This window comes from Rana temporaria, chromosome 3 (genome assembly GCF_905171775.1).
Source record: "Rana temporaria chromosome 3, aRanTem1.1, whole genome shotgun sequence".
Classification (NCBI taxonomy): Eukaryota; Metazoa; Chordata; class Amphibia; order Anura; family Ranidae; genus Rana; species Rana temporaria.
The window spans coordinates 455,824,775-455,842,182 of NC_053491.1; the positions used below are offsets into that span (position 1 = coordinate 455,824,775).

The 17,408-nt window shown below is 42.7% G+C and overlaps 1 protein-coding gene across 1 annotated transcript; it reads left to right on the forward strand.

Annotated features, from left to right (window-relative positions):
• Nucleotides 1-843: 843 nt before the first annotated feature.
• Nucleotides 844-17,113, forward strand: LOC120933466 (mucin-12-like). Its single transcript, XM_040346697.1, has 5 exons — nucleotides 844-1,109; nucleotides 6,720-6,884; nucleotides 13,226-13,338; nucleotides 15,107-15,177; nucleotides 16,901-17,113. Exons 1-5 carry the CDS (start codon nucleotides 922-924, stop codon nucleotides 16,934-16,936), a joined length of 573 nt encoding a protein of 190 aa, XP_040202631.1. The 5' UTR covers nucleotides 844-921; the 3' UTR covers nucleotides 16,937-17,113.
• The last annotated feature ends 295 nt before the right edge of the window (nucleotides 17,114-17,408 follow it).

Genomic DNA, 17,408 nt, shown 5'->3' on the forward strand with positions numbered 1-17,408 from the left:
AGAGAGGAAAGATTTGACATTATAGAGAGGAAAGATTCGACATTATAGAGAGGAAAGATTCGACATTATAGAGAGAAAAGATTCGACATAGAGAGAAAAGATCACTGCTGGAATTGGGTGGGGGAAGTAAAATAAAAATAATGATGATGATGAATGTTATTGGCTGATTGTAACCAAAGAGGAGGAGCAGTAAAATAGCTAGAACTAACTTGACAATTCAACGAAGATTCGACAAAGCATCGAAAAACATACAGACGTCTAATCTGTTATTGAAGGCTTAAGGTGTCTGTCGAATGTTCAAAGAAGTTTCGACAGAGCAGCTAAACTGTACGGCGCAGCAATCATACATTTCCGGTCAAATGCTTGGCCCATAGGCTATAGTAAAATTTCTAATGTTGGTTGACTAGTAATAATAATTAATAAATATAATTATTACTAGTGTCATACAACATTAGAATTCTTCTATTGCCTTTAGGCGGAACATACGGCCGGAAATGTACGATTCCACCTACAGTTTCGCTGCCCCGTCGAATCTTCTTTGAACATTCGACAGACACCATAAGTATTCAATGGCAGATTCAACCTTAATTCATTCAGATTTTTGGACGAATGTAATTTCTAACGAAAAACGAAATAACAAAAAACGAATTTCGGGAGTAACTAAATACATTTATTTTTCAGACGAAAACGAAATTCCGAAACAAAATATTTCAGTATGCACATGTCTATTCATGATTAAGGCATTTATTATGTTCTGTTATTTAAATAAAGTTTATGTGAATAAAAGGCCGTCTTCGGCCATTTTACCCCACTTAAGTATTGTGTGTTTTTTTCTATGAAGTGGGGGAAGGTGGAATTTGGGGAATACTGGGGGAAGGTGTATGGTTAGTTCGGGGTGGTGAGCTCTGATCTACCCTAGTCATGTGCCTTGTCTTCACAGAGCTCTGTATGGAAACAATTCCCGAGGGTTTCAAAGAATTTTATAGCCCGTACTTCTCCACCGATGAAGCACTGACTTGCATATCTGACTGTGAGGATTCCTCTGAGAAGTACAAAAGCTGTAACAAAGGCACTTGTCAAATCCGGAAACAAACTGGCCGTGCATGCCTGTAAGTATTTACTTTAAAGCAATTAAAGGTAGTGCTTGTTTGCATGCTTCCCAACATTTTGCGATGAGAATGGGGGTGATATAAAATACCAAAAGAAGAAGCACTGGCACAGCCATGGTCATAATGCCACGTGAAGAATAGGAATTATGGAGCTTTGAATTCCCTACTATGATTTTACTTACCCTTGGAGGGTATATTGTTGTGCATGAAGTTTCATGAAGCAGCTTTCGGGTGTTCAAGCACCACTATAAAATAGTATAAAGGGGCTTTTTGATTTTAGTACAGTTGCAAGCAGAACTAGAACTAGGGGGGGGGGGGGCAGGAGGGTCAACTGCATGGGGTGTAGTGAAAATGGAGACTAATCTAGACTAGAAAAAATGGACTTTTGGCGGCACACAGGTAACGAATATAAAAATCTATAGATATTTATTATAAAGATCTGTATATAAAAAAGTGTCTAGACTTATGATACAGGGCTGGGCATGTTCAAAATTCCACACAGCATAGGAACCCAACACGTATTCCAATAACACTTCCAAAACCTTATACTAATGCAAGTACGCTCACACCATGAGAATACATAAACATCAAATAGTAAAAATAAATATAAGGTTTGTGTCCTTGAACATGGGTCCGGTATGCAGGATATTAATTCTTGCTTTGCTCAATATGTTTCGCGTGAGAACGCTTCATCAGGAGCATGGAAATCTAATAAAAGACATACATAAACATAGACAGAAACATCAACAGTGATGTCAATTAATCACACAAATTTATACATAAAACAGTTACATAAAACATAAAAATTACAATAAAACCGTCAATGCAGCTGTCCGTGTATGTAATCTCTGCCATTCCCATCTGGCAACATCAATCCCAAGTGAACTGGGGTGTAGTGTCTAAATGGGTTAGGGGGCACAGATAAACAGCAGCCTGTAGAGTACATTCAACCAAGTTGAGGGCCTGCCCTCACCAATTTGTCTTTTACTGACTGTCCATCTTTTACTTACTGACCTGCCCTGTTGCCTGGGAGGTGCCCTACTTGACAGGAGGAGCCTGACAGGAGGTCCATTGTCTACACCAATGGAATACTTAGAGAGGCACCAATAAATCAATGTGCATAATCCCGCGCTCTGCCCTTCTGTATTCCTAATATGTATTAATAAGATATCAGCAATCAAAATTATTGTGTTCCCACAACCTCCATGTTGCAAATCCACGTTGCACTACAAGTGCACTTTCAAGTGCAGTCGCTGTAGATCTGAGAGGGACATGCAAGGAAAATAAAAAATAGCATTTATGCTTGTACATGATTGGGTAATAAAATCAGCAGAGCTTCCCCTCATTTAAGAGCTTCCCCTCAGATCTACAGCGATCTACTGTGACTGCACTTACAAGTGCACTTGCAGTGCACTTGTAGTGCAGAGTGGATTTCCATTTAGTAAATTAACCCCAATGTATATATACAGTGCATCTGTAAAGTAATCACAGTGCTTCACTGTTTCCACATTTTGTTATGTTACAACAATTATATTCCAAAATGGATTAAATGTATTCTTTTCCTCAAAATTTTACAAACAATACCCCATAATGACAACGTGAAAGACGTTTGTTTGAAATCTTTGCAAATGTATTAAAAATAAAAAGGGGAAGAGTACAGAAAAATATCTGCAGCGTTGAAGGTCTCAATGAGCACAGTGGCCTTCATCATTCATAAATAGAAGAAGTTTGGAACCACCAGGACTCTTCCTAGAGTGGGCTGCCCGGTCAAACTGAGTGATCAGGAGAGAAGGGCCTTAGTCAGGGGGCCAGTGACCAAGAACTCTATGGTCACTCAGACGGAGCTCCAGCGTTTCTCTGTGGAGAGAAGAGAACCTTCCAGAAGAACAACTATCTCTGCAGCACTCCACCAATCAGGCCTGTATGGTAGCGTGGCCAGACGGAAGCCACTCCTCAGTAAAGGGCACATGATAGACCACCTGGAGTTTGCCAAAAGGGCACCTAAAGGACTCTCAGACCACGAGAAACAAAATTCTCTGGTCTGATAAAACAAAGATTGAACTCTTTGGCCTGAATAGCAAGCATAATGTCTGGAGGAAACCAGGCACTGTTCATCACCTGACCAATACTATCCCTACCGTGAAGCATGGTGGTGGCAGCATCATGCTTTGGGGATGCTTTTCAGCGGCAGGAACTGGAAGACTAGTCAGGATCAAGGGAAAGATGAATGCAGCAATGTACAGAGACATCCTTGATTATAGCCTGCTCCAGAGCTCTCTGGACCTCAGACTGGGGTGAAGGTTCATCTTCCAACAGGACAACGACCCTAAGCACACAGCCAAGATAACAAAGGAGTGGCTACAGAACAACGCTGTGAATGTCCTTGAATGGCCCAGCCAGAGCTCAGACTTGAACCGATTGAACATCTCTGAAAATGGCTGTGCACCAACACTCCCTATTCAATCTGATGGAGCTTGAGAGGTCCTGCAACGAAGAATGGGAGAAACTTCGCAAAAATAAATGTATCAAGTGTACATGGGATTTTTTTCGTTTTTAATAAATTTGCAAAGATTTCGAACAAACTTCTTTCACGTTGTCATTATGGGGTATTGTTTGTAGACTTTTGAGGAAAGTAACAAATTTAATCCATTTTGGAATAAGGCTATAACATAACAAAATGTGGAAAAAGTGAAGCGCTGTGAATACTTTCCAGATGCACTGTATATATTGGCTGCGCCTCTCAAAACTCAATTCCTACAATATATACGTGTATATACAATAAACATCAATTAAAGTAAATTTTCAGTGACAAAATCCGTTTCTTCTGTGTTTAAAAAATCCAAATATAAAGTTCATCTGTGAAAATACAGTTCTTCCATTCAAATAAATAGCCTTTCTTTAAGGTATACACACTGGGCCAGATTCACAAAGAGATACGACGGTGTATCTCCTGATACGCCGTCGTATCTCTGAGATCCGACGGTCGGATCTATGCGACTGATTCATAAGAATCAGTTACGCATAGATCTCCCTTAGATCCGACAGGTGTAAGTGACTTACACCGTCGGATCTTAGGCTGCAATCTTTCGCTGTCCGCTAGGTGGCGTTTCGTGTTTTAGTCGCGACAAATATGCAAATGAGGAGATACGCTGATTCAGAAACGAACGCCCACCCGTCGGGTGGGCTGCTTTTTCCGGCGGATAGTTACCCCTGCTATATGAGGGGTAGCTAATGTTAAGTATGGCCGTCAGTTCCCGCGCCGAGTTTTGAATTTTTACGTCGTTTGCGTAAGTCGGTCGCGAATACGGATGGCCGTAATTTACGTTAACGCCGAAAACAATGACGTCCTAGCGACGTAATTTGGAGCATGCGCACTGGGAAATTTCGCCGGCGGCGCATGTGCAGTTAAATCGGCGCAGGGACGCACCTGATTTAAATTGTACACTCCCCCTAGCCACGGAATTTGAATTCCGCCGGGGGAGTTACGATCCGCCGGTGCAAGTTTGGAGGTAAGTGCTTTGTGAATACTGCACTAGCCTCACAAAATTGCGCCGGCGGATCGTAAATCACATAGATTACGCGGATCTAAAGATCCGCTAATCTATGTGAATCTAGCCCCTTGTGCCAATCTTCTTATATCCTTACACCCTTGTGAATCTTCTATACCAAAAATGTGCTGTGGCTCCCACCACTTTTCACCACTGTGCTCACCTGCAATATAGAACTGTTCCCTGGTCCAAAACCACCTTACCCTGCTGGGGTATATACAACCAGGCTCCTCCTTCTTTCCTCTGCTTTCCTTAATGGGTGTGATGGACTCACCCAGGACAGAGGCTTTTGGAGAGGACTGAATGCTGGCCTCTTGCCTACTAGACATGTGCATTAGTTTTCATCCAAATGCATTTTCGTCCGAATTTCAGGTATTTTCGTTATCGTTTTAACAAACGAAAACGAACGTGCAGAATCCCAAATTCGAAAAAGATCCGACATAAAAAAATGCTTTATTTTAATTTTCGTTGCTACAACAGTTCGATATAGATAGGAGATTCGACATGACGCTGACAATAGCAATCTGTGTCTATCGAACCTGTGGTCGAATGTGCCTAACCTTAACTCTATTAGTCCAAGATAATTGTACATAGAGAGAAAAGATTCGACACTATAGAGACAGTGTTGGGGTAGACCATTCAACATAAATGACGAAGATTCGACGAAGCAGCGAAAAACATACAAACGTTGAATCTGTCATTGAAGGCTTTTGGTGTCTGTCGAAAGTTCTAAGAAGATTCGACAAGCAGCTAAACTGTACGACGCCGCAATCATACATTTCAGGTCAAATGCTCTGCCCATAGGCTATAGAAGAATTTGAATGTTTGTTGACTAGTAATAATAATTTATAAATATATCTATTACTAGTGTCATACAACATTAGAATTCTTCTATAGTATGATTGTGGCGTCGAATATTTTAGCTGCTCCGTTGAATCCTCTTAGAACATTCGACAGACACAATAAGCCTTCAATGACAGATTTGACCTTAATTAATTCTGATTTTCGGATGAATGCATTTTTTAACGAAACTAAGTAAATAAAAACGAATTTAGGGAGTAACTAAATAAATGTATTTTTCGGACGAATACGAAATTCCGAAACAAAATATTTCAGTGTGCACGTGTCTATTGCCTACTGATTATGGGCCCTGGATTTTGGGTGAATGGTGCTCTTTGTGAGGTGTATGTCTGGGGACCCTTGAGGTGGTGTTACTTTGGATTCAGGTCCATGTCCCGCCAAGACTGATCCATTGGTCTCGTGTTCCAGGACTTAGGAAGCAATATACTGACGGAAGCACTCAAGCGGAGTGTGGGACGTTCCGTCACAATGGGTATGCTCTTTATCTAAATAAATCTCATATGGCCCTTTAAAACTGCAATCCTCCTTCACCTAACAGTGACCTCATTTAAAACACAAACATACTCCCATGGTGTAATATTTCAAATGTCCACATTCACGGGTCCCTGAGGAAGTCACGTGACCGTGACGATACATATTGGGCGGAGACAGGTGACGCAGTGCTGAGGACTGAGAGTAACACAGGAGCTGCGGCCCCATTGTATAGTTTACAAGCGCATTATCTATTTTCTAAATGTAAATGCAGATTACTGTATGTCTTTAAATGTGGAAGTTTGAAATAATACACCTCGCTGGGTACCGGCACTCTGAGGCTGCCCAACGTTATTTTAATGCGCCTTAAAACTTTTAGACAGGTAGAAATGACACTGTAGTGCTGGTATCATAGCTCCCAGCTGCACAAGATGATCAGGGGTAGGTAGGGTTGCCACCTCATCCCTTTAAAACAGAACACATATGAATTACACAGGTTCTGTGGCTGATTAAGGTGGTAATTGAACTCAAGTGGGGCCTTATCTAAATTAAATTAGCCTCAGAACCTGTGTAATTCATATGTGTTCTGTTTTAAAGGGATGAGGTGGCAACCCTAGGGGTAGGTGATGCACATTTTGGCATCTTCGCTCAGGGTACCCATGACCTTGTCTCAGCACTGGTTGCAAGTATTCCTGTTGCAATGACAGTGGTCTATTTTGTCTTCGCACAGCTGTCCTGATACAGAGATCTACCTCTATATGTACTCTGACTGTAAAGGGCCCATACTGAAGTCTGGTGTGTACGGAGGAGTCGGAGCTGCCATCGCTGTCTTGTCCCTTGCCTTAATCACTGTGACTTACCTATTGTTCAGACGTGGTAAAGACAAAAAACTACTGTGAGTACTGTGTTTTTTTTTTCTACTGTATCTCAATAGGCATCTCAACTTTAAAGCTTGCTGTATAATCTAACATCATTCATGGTAATTAGTGTATGTAAAGCCATTTTTTGTTTGTTTTAGATATAGTAGATAAGGATTAAAAAACAACAGGAAATGGGATGAAATCTCTATAAAGTGATCGTAATTCCCTTCTTAGAGACTTGTCATAGGAACAGCTGCCCCAAAAGATTTTTCCCTCACCTCTTGCTCTGATGACAACTCTAACATATTGGATTTCCCAACCACTTTCTTATTTTTCTCTCTTTTACATGGGGGCAGTTCTTACTCTTAAAATTGACCTGCAGTGGCAGTAATCCAAAGGTGGACTTTGTATTCAACAACCACAACTGTGAACCAAGTATTTGGCTGGGGGTTGTGGCAGTCTCCCATTGACCTCAGTGGAGGACTGACAGGTGGCGCCACCTATCAAGCTCACTAGTCCAAGTTAAAATTTCTAGGGCCGCAGCATGTGTATAGACCTGTCTAGCTGTAATGTTAGAATTTAGAAGGGTCGTCAGCAGTGGCGGACACCCTATTAGGGGCGCAGGGGCACCGACCCCCTAATCCATGCGCCCGGCCCCTAATCTACATGCAGGGTGCTAGACGCATTGATTTCAATGTTTTTTTTTATTTATTTTTTTGAAGCACATAATTAGAGCCTAATGTGATGAAAAAAAACGACGTTTTAAATCATGAAATAAAACGAAGTTTTTGAAACTTCATTTTCAAAAATGACGTTGCCTACACACCATCGTTTTTTCAAAATGCTCTAGCAAAGCGCGGTTACGTTCAGCACTCTTTTCCATTGAAGCTAGCTTTATTACTTGCTTCTGAGCATGCGCGGGTTTAAAAACGTCGTTTTAAACGTCGTTTTGCCTACACACTATCATTTTAATTGACACAAAAAACGACGTTTTGAAAAACGACACAAAAAATTGAAGCATGCTTAAATTTTTTTTGTTGTTTTTCACAAGACATAAAACAACGTTTTCCCCCACACACGGTTATTTTAATTGACGTTTTTCAAAACGTCGTCTTTTTTCATCACATAAAGTGATTGTGTGTACGCGGCATGAGGCTCTAAATGGCTTAAAAAAAGGTAGGCTTGGGGCGCAGAGCACTGCACCATGAGCCCACCCAGTTGTGTGATGATAGCAAATTAATACTCACTATTGTCTTTCTGATTCTCCTCCCGGCCAATCAGAAAGCGGGTCCTCAACCCAATTGGCCGAGAGGAGAAGCGACCATATTGGCCTCTGAGGAGGAGATGCAGTGGGGAGCCGCCAAGGAGAAGACACAGAGGGAAGGTGCCGAAGCTGCCTGCAACATAGATGGAGTATGTGCGGGGCTGGTGGGTGGACAGGCGAGATGGTAGTGTGTTGTATTGCTGATCGACCAAGTGACAGGGGGATTTTGAATGATGGACCGCCTGAACGGGGGGAATAACTCACGGATCGACAGAATGCGGCGAAGTGGGTGGGGGGTGGTTTGTTTTCCACCCCCCAAAAAAATGTAGCACCAGCCACCACTGGTGGCCAGATTGGTAAATCTGATGATTAGCCACCCATGTGTATGTCACTTCCCACTCTGTAAAAGAGCCCTTAGTGACAATGGTGACCAGGACAAGAAAAAGGAAAGAATGTCCCGAGCAAAACGATAAAAAAACGATGCCTTTACATGTAACATTTTTGCATTGTTACATTAGTCCAGCTTTGGCCAATGTAACTACAGTAAATATATACCCATGGGCATCCGCAGAACTTTTTTCAGGGGGGGGGGGCATCGTTTTAAGGTCACCTTTGCAATATAAAAAGATGGACATTCTCTAGTCTATATTTATATGGGCATGGTACGCCTCGCCTGACACTGAATTATCTCTTAGGCCTAGTACACACGTCCGAGAATCTCGTCGTTTTCCCTGACGAGATTCTTGGCAAGAATCTCTTGCTGCCGGAGTGTACTGACTGTTATTTCAAAAGAACCGCGATTCTCTTGAAAGGAAAGAACGCAGTGACGTCATCGCGTATGACAAGCATGCGCTCGTCACATCCGATGCCGTCGCCGCCATCTTGCTTCACCCTACCTAGATTCCACGCATGCGTCAAAGTCAATTCGAGCATGCGTGGGTTTCCACGGCGACAGGTAAGTATACACACGCTCGGGTTTCACGTCAAGAAACAGTCCGTCAAGAATCTTGACAAAATAAAAGAGAGCAGGTTCTCTTTTTTTCTCGTCGAGATTCTGGCCAGATTTCCCGACGATAACCCTGAATGCCTCGTACACACGAACGGGAATCACGGCAAGAAGCAGTTTTCTTGCTGGGTTTTGCCGAGAAACCCGGTCGTGTGTACGAGGCCTTATATAACACAAATCTTTCCAGTGGAAAGATATATGTGTTATATAAGAGATAATTCAGCTTCACTTTGTATGGGAAGTTACTCAGGCCAGGCGTACCATGCCCATATAAATATAGCCTAGAGAATGTACATCTTTTTATATTGCAATGTATTACAATACATCTGTTGTGCCCATATTTTGATCTTGGTGAAAACAGCCTATACAAAGTGAATAAGATGAATTATCTCTTAACATTCACAGACATATCTTTCCAGTAATAGCTGTCCAACTTTCCAGCAATATATAAATCAAAATGCTCCTCCTAACTGCTGTTACCTGTGGTTCTTCTTCTGTTGCTTGCAACTGTATATGCCACTCACTTTAGGTCAGGATTTCCTGGGATGTGATGATGAGTAGGCACTGGCAGCCTATCACTTGGCGGCTCGGCCACTGGCTGCACTGAGTGGGCAGTGCTGGCGTCGGCCGGATCTACACAACACCTACACAGGCAGGCAGCCAATCACTGAAGAGGAGTGGCTGAACGGTCCAGCTGCTGAGCCATCTCATCCGATGATCGGGCCGGGGGTGAGGGAGGAACATCAGATAGGTCAGGACAGAGATCAGCCGGCTGACAGAAAAAAATCACTGGTGGCCATGGCGGACACTGCAGCTGGCAACTGCAACACCTTCTTGATGGTTCTGGGGGGGGGGCATTTCCCCCCCCTCCCCTACCTACGGATGCCCATGTATATACCATACCTTTCCAATTCCTGGTGGAAGCTGAAAATCACTGCTACTCCAGTGATCTCTGTTGGCTTCAAGGTAGCATCCCAGACAGCTTCCCTTGTGTAAGGTTGTTTGCTTGGCATGGACACCATTCAGAGAACACTTTGCATTTTTCCAATGAATGTAAAGCATATTCTGATCAGATGACATGGAGATTGTGGCATCACGACCTCACCTCTACACCTCATCTGATCAAAAATGCTACCACTCGGCACAGGACCCCAAAGCCAGTCATAACACTGTGGTGGAAGTTCCAACTCCAGGCATTTCCATCTTCCAGGGGCATCGGCCAGGTATGGAATATACATAGAAAGTGAGGTGCAAGAAAATGCCAACGATGCACACCCGGCGCCATAGAACTATGTTAGAAAACACAGCCCAAGTGATAGGTGATGTGACAATCTCCAAAGGAGTGCAGGAAATACCAATAAATAAATATAAAAATGGTAAAATCCTAAAAGCAGCTATTTAAATAAATGGGAGACCATTTAAAAGTATAAAACCAAGTATCAAATATAAAAGAATCAAAAAGTTCAAAAATGATAAAACAGCGCTAAAAAGAGTGGTAAAGATAGCTCATGAAGGAGCTTAAAAAGAGGATCTGAAAAAGTGATGCGTGGAGTGATCACTTGAAAGGTGTTAAGTGCACCCCACACCGATCAGATGAGTGCACCCAAAGAAGTAAGGAAACTGAAAACTGTGGAATATCTCCCCTGCAGGGGTGGAGCTTACCACAGCCAGGAACAATGTAAGTTATTGGTCCCTTGAGTACATCACTCTCAGTCCTCAAACTCTGTCACGGATGATCATAGGGGGACACATGTAATGAGACAGATAGACACAGACACAGATAATAGTGCAGTAATCTAAATATAAAAACTCCCTATGTGTAATATATAGATCCCCGATGGTAATGCCCGTACAGAGAAATCACTTGTAAATGAGCCAAAAGATAAGGTAAGCAGAGAGATATCACCGCAGTCACGCCCTAGGGCGTTGAAAAGACGGCGGTGACTGCGGTGATATCTCTCTGCTTACCTTATCTTTTGGCTCATTTACAAGTGATTTCTCTGTACGGGCATTACCATCGGGGATCTATATATTACACATAGGGAGTTGTTATATTTAGATTACTGCACTATTATCTGTGTCTGTGTCTATCTGTCTCATTACATGTGTCCCCCTATGATCATCCATGACAGAGTTTGAGGACTGAGAGTGATGTACTCAAGGGACCAATAACTTACATTGTTCCTGGCTGTGGTAAGCTCCACCCCTGCAGGGGAGATATTCCACAGTTTTCAGTTTCCTTACTTCTTTGGGTGCACTCATCTGATCGGTGTGGGGTGCACTTAACACCTTTCAAGTGATCACTCCACGCATCACTTTTTCAGATCCTCTTTTTAAGCTCCTTCATGAGCTATCTTTACCACTCTTTTTAGCGCTGTTTTATCATTTTTGAACTTTTTGATTCTTTTATATTTGATACCTGGTTTTATGGAATATACATACTCACATTAGTTCCAGGGTAACTATGCAAAAATAGCCATACCTGGAATTCAGCTTTTAAGCAAAACTTGTGTTGAGGAAAAACAGTCAATGGCTCAGTAGCCCCTTATTAATTAATTATAACTGCCATTAAAAATGTAGCTACACAAACTAACTAAAGGAAGGTGTTTATGTAATACACAGGTGTCAAACACAAGGCCCGTAGGCCAAATCTGGCCCTCCATTTCATGTGGCCCTTGCACCTCTCCTGCAGCTCCTTCAGACCCTTAGGCATCGTACACACGACCGAGTTTCTCGGCAAAAATCAGCAAGAAACTTGCTGGGAGATATTTTTTTGCCGAGGAAACCGGTCGTATGTACATTTTCGTCTAGGAAACTGTCGAGAAACTCGACGAGCCAAAAAGAGAGCATGTTCTCTATTTCCTTGATGGGAAGGGAGAAAATTGGCTTGTCGAGTTCCTCGACAGCCTGACAAGGAACTCGACGAGGAAAACGATGTGTTTCGCCCGTCGAGTTTCTCGGTCGTGTGTACGAGGCTTCACTTTCTGCTTCCAAGCAATGCATCTAGCTTCTTCCCAGCAGCATCATAAGGAAAGGGGGTACACTGTAAGGGAGAGTGGGGGACTCAACTTCTGATGGTGAAGTGGCTCTTGACATCTAATGTAAGGGGAGGGAATGCGCTGGACATCTAATCTTACAGATACAACCAGCCCTTTTGAGGGCAATCATAATGCTGATGCGGGCCACAATGAAATTGAGTTTGACACCCCTGATGTAATAAAAGACAATAAATGTTTATCTTTGTAAGATATGGGGGAGACATGTTTTTTCTATTAGTGTCTTCTTTCTAGGCGTTTCATTCCAAAGTTCAATATAGTCAGGCTGTTTCCAACAAAGTGTAAGTTTATTCTTCAGAATGAAAAGCAAATGTCAAAGCTTACATGATGACAGCTGGTATGGTTATAGCTTCAGAAGGAGGGAGGGTATCTGATGGTACATACTCATGATGGGTGGGCCGCCTACCCCCATCTTCCTCTTTCTAACTCACTAGTCAAACCACATGTTTTCTTATACTGTTTTTAAAGCTAAGCTAAGCATTATTTACATTTAGCATCGCTTCAAGGAAGGTGATGCTTCTGTTTTACAAAAGTAACACCCACTTGTGTATTTTAAGTAAAATAACTCCACACATTGTCCTGACATAGTACTTCAGAAATAGATGTTTTATACACAGCAAATGACCTTTCTCTTGTCCTCAGCAACCTTCAAAATTAACATGTTTCAATAAAAACTTTTATCACTTAAAATAGTAATAAATTCAAAATCTAACAATCTTCCCCTCGTCATTACCACTAAATGCTGATCCCACCCTGAGAAATGCAGAAATCTGCAGGGAAATTACATTTTAGTGTCAATCTCCTGGTCCCCGGAGCTTTCAAGTGGTATTGTGGAGGTCAGCAGGAGGAACTAGTGAGAGCTTCAGGGGACCGTAGAATTACAGGGTTATTTTAGTTTAAAAAGAAACATTTAAAAAAAAGTTTTTTACACCTCCAAAAAAGTTTTTTTTTTGTTTGTTTTTTAATATCACCATGATACTTGGACAGAGTTGTATGCGGTTTTCTGTTAAACAGAGTCTCCTCAACTTTTCAAATATTTTGTGTTACCAGAGAACCTTTTGCTATCGATCAAGAAGATAACTGGTCTGAAGAAAATGACAGCGAGTGGCATGTAGATCGTGGGATCACCAACTTGCCTGCAAATGTGCATGAAACAAATGGAGGTAGGTAGTTACAATCTGATTACCTTCTTTATGTGTTATTCTGCAGTAGGACAGACTCATAGCCCCCTCCTGTCTGTATCACCCTGCAGGAGGAGGACAGAATCATAGCTCCTTCAGTCTGTATCACCCTGCAGGAGTACAGGCTCATACCCCCTTCTGTCTGAATCACCCTGCAGGAGGAGGACAGACTCATAGCTCCCTTCTGTCTGTATCACCCTGCAGGAGGAGGACAGACTCATAGCCCCTTCTGTCTGTATCACCCTGCAGGAGGAGGACAAACTCATAGCCCCTTCTGTCTCTATCACCCTGCAGGAGGAGGACAGACTCATAGCTCCCTTCTGTCTCTATCACCCTGCGGGAGGAGGACAGACTCATAGCCCCCTTCTGTCTGTATAACCCTGCAGGAGGAGGACAGACTCATAGCCCCTTCTGTCTGTATCACCCTGCAGGAGGAGGACAAACTCATAGCCCCTTCTGTCTCTATCACCCTGCAGGAGGAGGACAGACTCATAGCCCCTTCTGTCTCTATTACCCTGCAGGAGGAGGACAGACTCATAGCTCCCTTCTGTCTGTATCACCCTGCAGGAGGAGTACAGACTCATAGCCCCTTCTGTCTGTATCACCCTGCAGGAGGAGGACAAACTCATAGCCCCTTCTGTCTCTATCACCCTGCAGGAGGAGGACAGACTCATAGCTCCCTTCTGTCTCTATCACCCTGCAGGAGGAGGACAGACTCATAGCTCCCTTCTGTCTGTATCACCCTGCGGGAGGAGGACAGACTCATAGCCCCCTTCTGTCTGTATCACCCTGCAGGAGGAGGACAAACTCATAGCCCCTTCTGTCTCTATTACCCTGCAGGAGGAGGACAGACTCATAGCTCCCTTCTGTCTCTATCACCCTGCAGGAGGAGGACAGACTCATAGCTCTCTTTTTGTTTTTTTTTACATAATTTCCCAGTTCTTGGTGCCATCTTAGACAGAGTGTGAGCTAAATTCTTCCCTATGGAGACAGCAATAAATATGATATCATCCCTACTAGGGATCGACCAATATTGTTCGATGCCAATACAATACCGATATTTCGGCCACCTCTCCTGCCGATAGCCGATATATTTTGTACATTTAAAAAAAAAATTTTTACACTGTCATTTTTATCACTGTTATTGCTGTCACAAGGAATGTAAACATCCCTTGTGACAATAATAGGCATGTGAGAGGTTCTCCCTTATGGAGAGATCAGGGGTCTTTAAGACCCCTCCACTGCACTTCAAAGTATTCAAAATGTCAAGAAGGAATCCAGGAAGTGATGTCCTGACCACTTGCAAATTACGAGATCCGGGACCCGAATGAAGCATTGGCTTTGTTCGGGCCTCCGGCCAACTGGCGGATGTGCTAGCTGGTTGCTCAGGCCTCCCGGTGGGACAGGAGAGCCCAGGCGAAAGGTGGTGGGAGGGGGGGACATCCCCTCCCACTGCTTTTAATAACAGCCAAGCGGCTGCTAAGCCCCATCGGTTGTTATTACAATAAGGTTGACCGTCCGCTCTAAACAACGGTACCGGAGTGATGCCCACAGCTTCACGCATCACATCGGTAAAACCCCTTGAAGCAATATCAGTAATATCGGTCAGTTTTTTTATCGATACCAATACTTCTAAAAAAGTGAATTTTGGGCTCTTTGATAATCGGTCAATCCCTAATCCCTACCCACTCTATCTAATAAAAAAAAAAATTTTTTAATCAATTCTGCATCACTTTTTTTTTACTTCCAGATTCATCCAACAACATCTCTTCAAGGGAGAAGTTTAAACCAACCCTGGATAAAATAGACACAACAATTGAGGTAATTTCCGGTTTCATAGCTGACCATTGACATTACAAATTTTTCTTTCCAAATTGACAGACATCAGCTGGTGATGTGCTGGTGACGCTGTTGCTCATGGCGTGTAGACATGACTTCTTTAATGTTCGTGGGAAGTGGTGTTTTTACTAGGAAGCAACAGATACTCAGATAGAAAGGATAACTTGCCAAAAAATGTTGTCAGTGTTGAATTGTGATGCCTTGTACACATGACCAGTTTTCACGACGAGAAAACTACCATTTTTATATTGGTCGTGAAAACCGGTCGTGTGTATGCTCCCTAGCAGTTTTCTCAACGAAAAAACTGCCCGCAAAAAAATTTAAACCAGCTCTCTTTTTTCTCGTCGTATTTCCCGTCAGTCTTTTTCTCGTCGCAAAAAACGGACGTGCGTATGCTTTTTCAAGGGGGGGGGAACACACATGCTCAGAATCAAGTATGAGACGGGAGAGGACTTTGGACCACTGAGCAACAGACCAGGTCTGTTTTTCTTTAGCCCAGGTAAGACGCTTCTGACGTTTGTTGTTCAGGAGGCTTGACAAGAGGAATACGACATTTGAAGACCATGTCCAGGATCCGTCTGTGAGTGGTGACTCTTGATGCACTGACTCCAGCCTCAGTCCACTCCTTGTGAAAGTCCCCAACACTTTTGAGTGGGCTTTTACTGACAATCCTCTCCAGGCTGCGGTCATCCCTGCTGCTTGTGCACCTTTTTCTTCCACACTTTTCCCTTCCACATAACTTTTTATTAATGTGCTTTGATACAGCACTTTGGGAACATCCAACTTCTTTTACAATTACCTTTTGAGGCTTTCCCTCTTTATGGAGGGTGTCAATGATGGTTTTCTGCACAACTGTCAGGTCAGCAGTCTTTCCCATGATTGTGATTCCTACTGAACCAGACAGAGAGACCATTTAAAGTCTCAGGAACCTTTTGCAGGTGTTATGGCTTAATTAGCTGATTAGAGTGGGACACTTTGAGCCTAGAATATTACACCTTTTCACAATATTCTAATTTTTTGAGATTGTGGATTTGGGGTTTTCATGAGCTGTAAGCCATAATCAGCACAATTATGACAAATCACGGCTTGAACTTTCTTGCTTTGCATGTAATGAGTCCATCTCATATATTAGTTTCACCTTTTAAGTTGCATTACTGAAATAAATGAACTTTTGCACGATATTCAAATTTTTCAAGTTTCATCTGTGTGTACAGTAGGTGCCTCCGATTTTGTATATCCAGCGGGATGGGATCTCGCTGAATATCGCCGCTGGAGGCTGTGCTTCTCGCGCTCGTTGCCCCCACGAGATGCCGCACATCCATAGGAATCCATTGGGGGCGGCAAGCGGGAGGAGCGACATAGCTCGGCTCTGGCTCCCGAGACAGGCATCACGGGTGGTCAATCTCGCCGCTAGCAGAGGCGAGATTGACACAAAATCGGCGGCACCTACTGTATGTGTGTGTCTTTCAAAAAGGCTAAAGTTCCCCACCTCGGTGTTGCATACCTCATCGTAGCCCATACCGACGTGCAGGCCTAAACTCTTCATGGAATGCACCAGTAGCCAATCATTAACCTTATCTGTGTCAATGTTAAAACCCCCAGTTACTGTGCCTTGCTTCCTCTAGTCTAGGCTCCCTTTCACAAGAGGTTCAAATGTCTTTTATTGCTACTACCCACAATTAAGTCATTCTTGTCTTCTCTTTAGATCAAGATACAGAGACCAGAGGTTGCCAGGTTGTGATCTGACCTCTTGGACAGTGCACAATTGGGGGTCACCATCACAGAAACATCATAAAAAAAGTGTGATTGACCAGCTGTGATATGCCTTCAACAGTGTCCTTCACGAAGAATGTCTTCTAATGTACATTCACCATCATTAGATCGAGTCTTTAACTTCACTGGGTTCATGTAAAGATGATGATGAAGAAGCCAACAGGAACTCAAGTTTCTATCCAAAGCTCCATTCACAACTTATGAAATCTGACTATATGTTCTCCATAGTTCTGCACCATTATCCTTTTATGTTATTAATTTATATTTGAAAATTTTTGTTTAATTTACAATTTTATTTTTTTATGTTAAAGACAAGTACATGTGGTGTTTGTTGTGAGAGACTGTGAACTGGACGGTTATTCTGTGAACATTTTTTAATGTACATTTTACACATGGAGAAAAATGTATGTGTACAAAAAAAGGAAGTTAAGTTTATTATA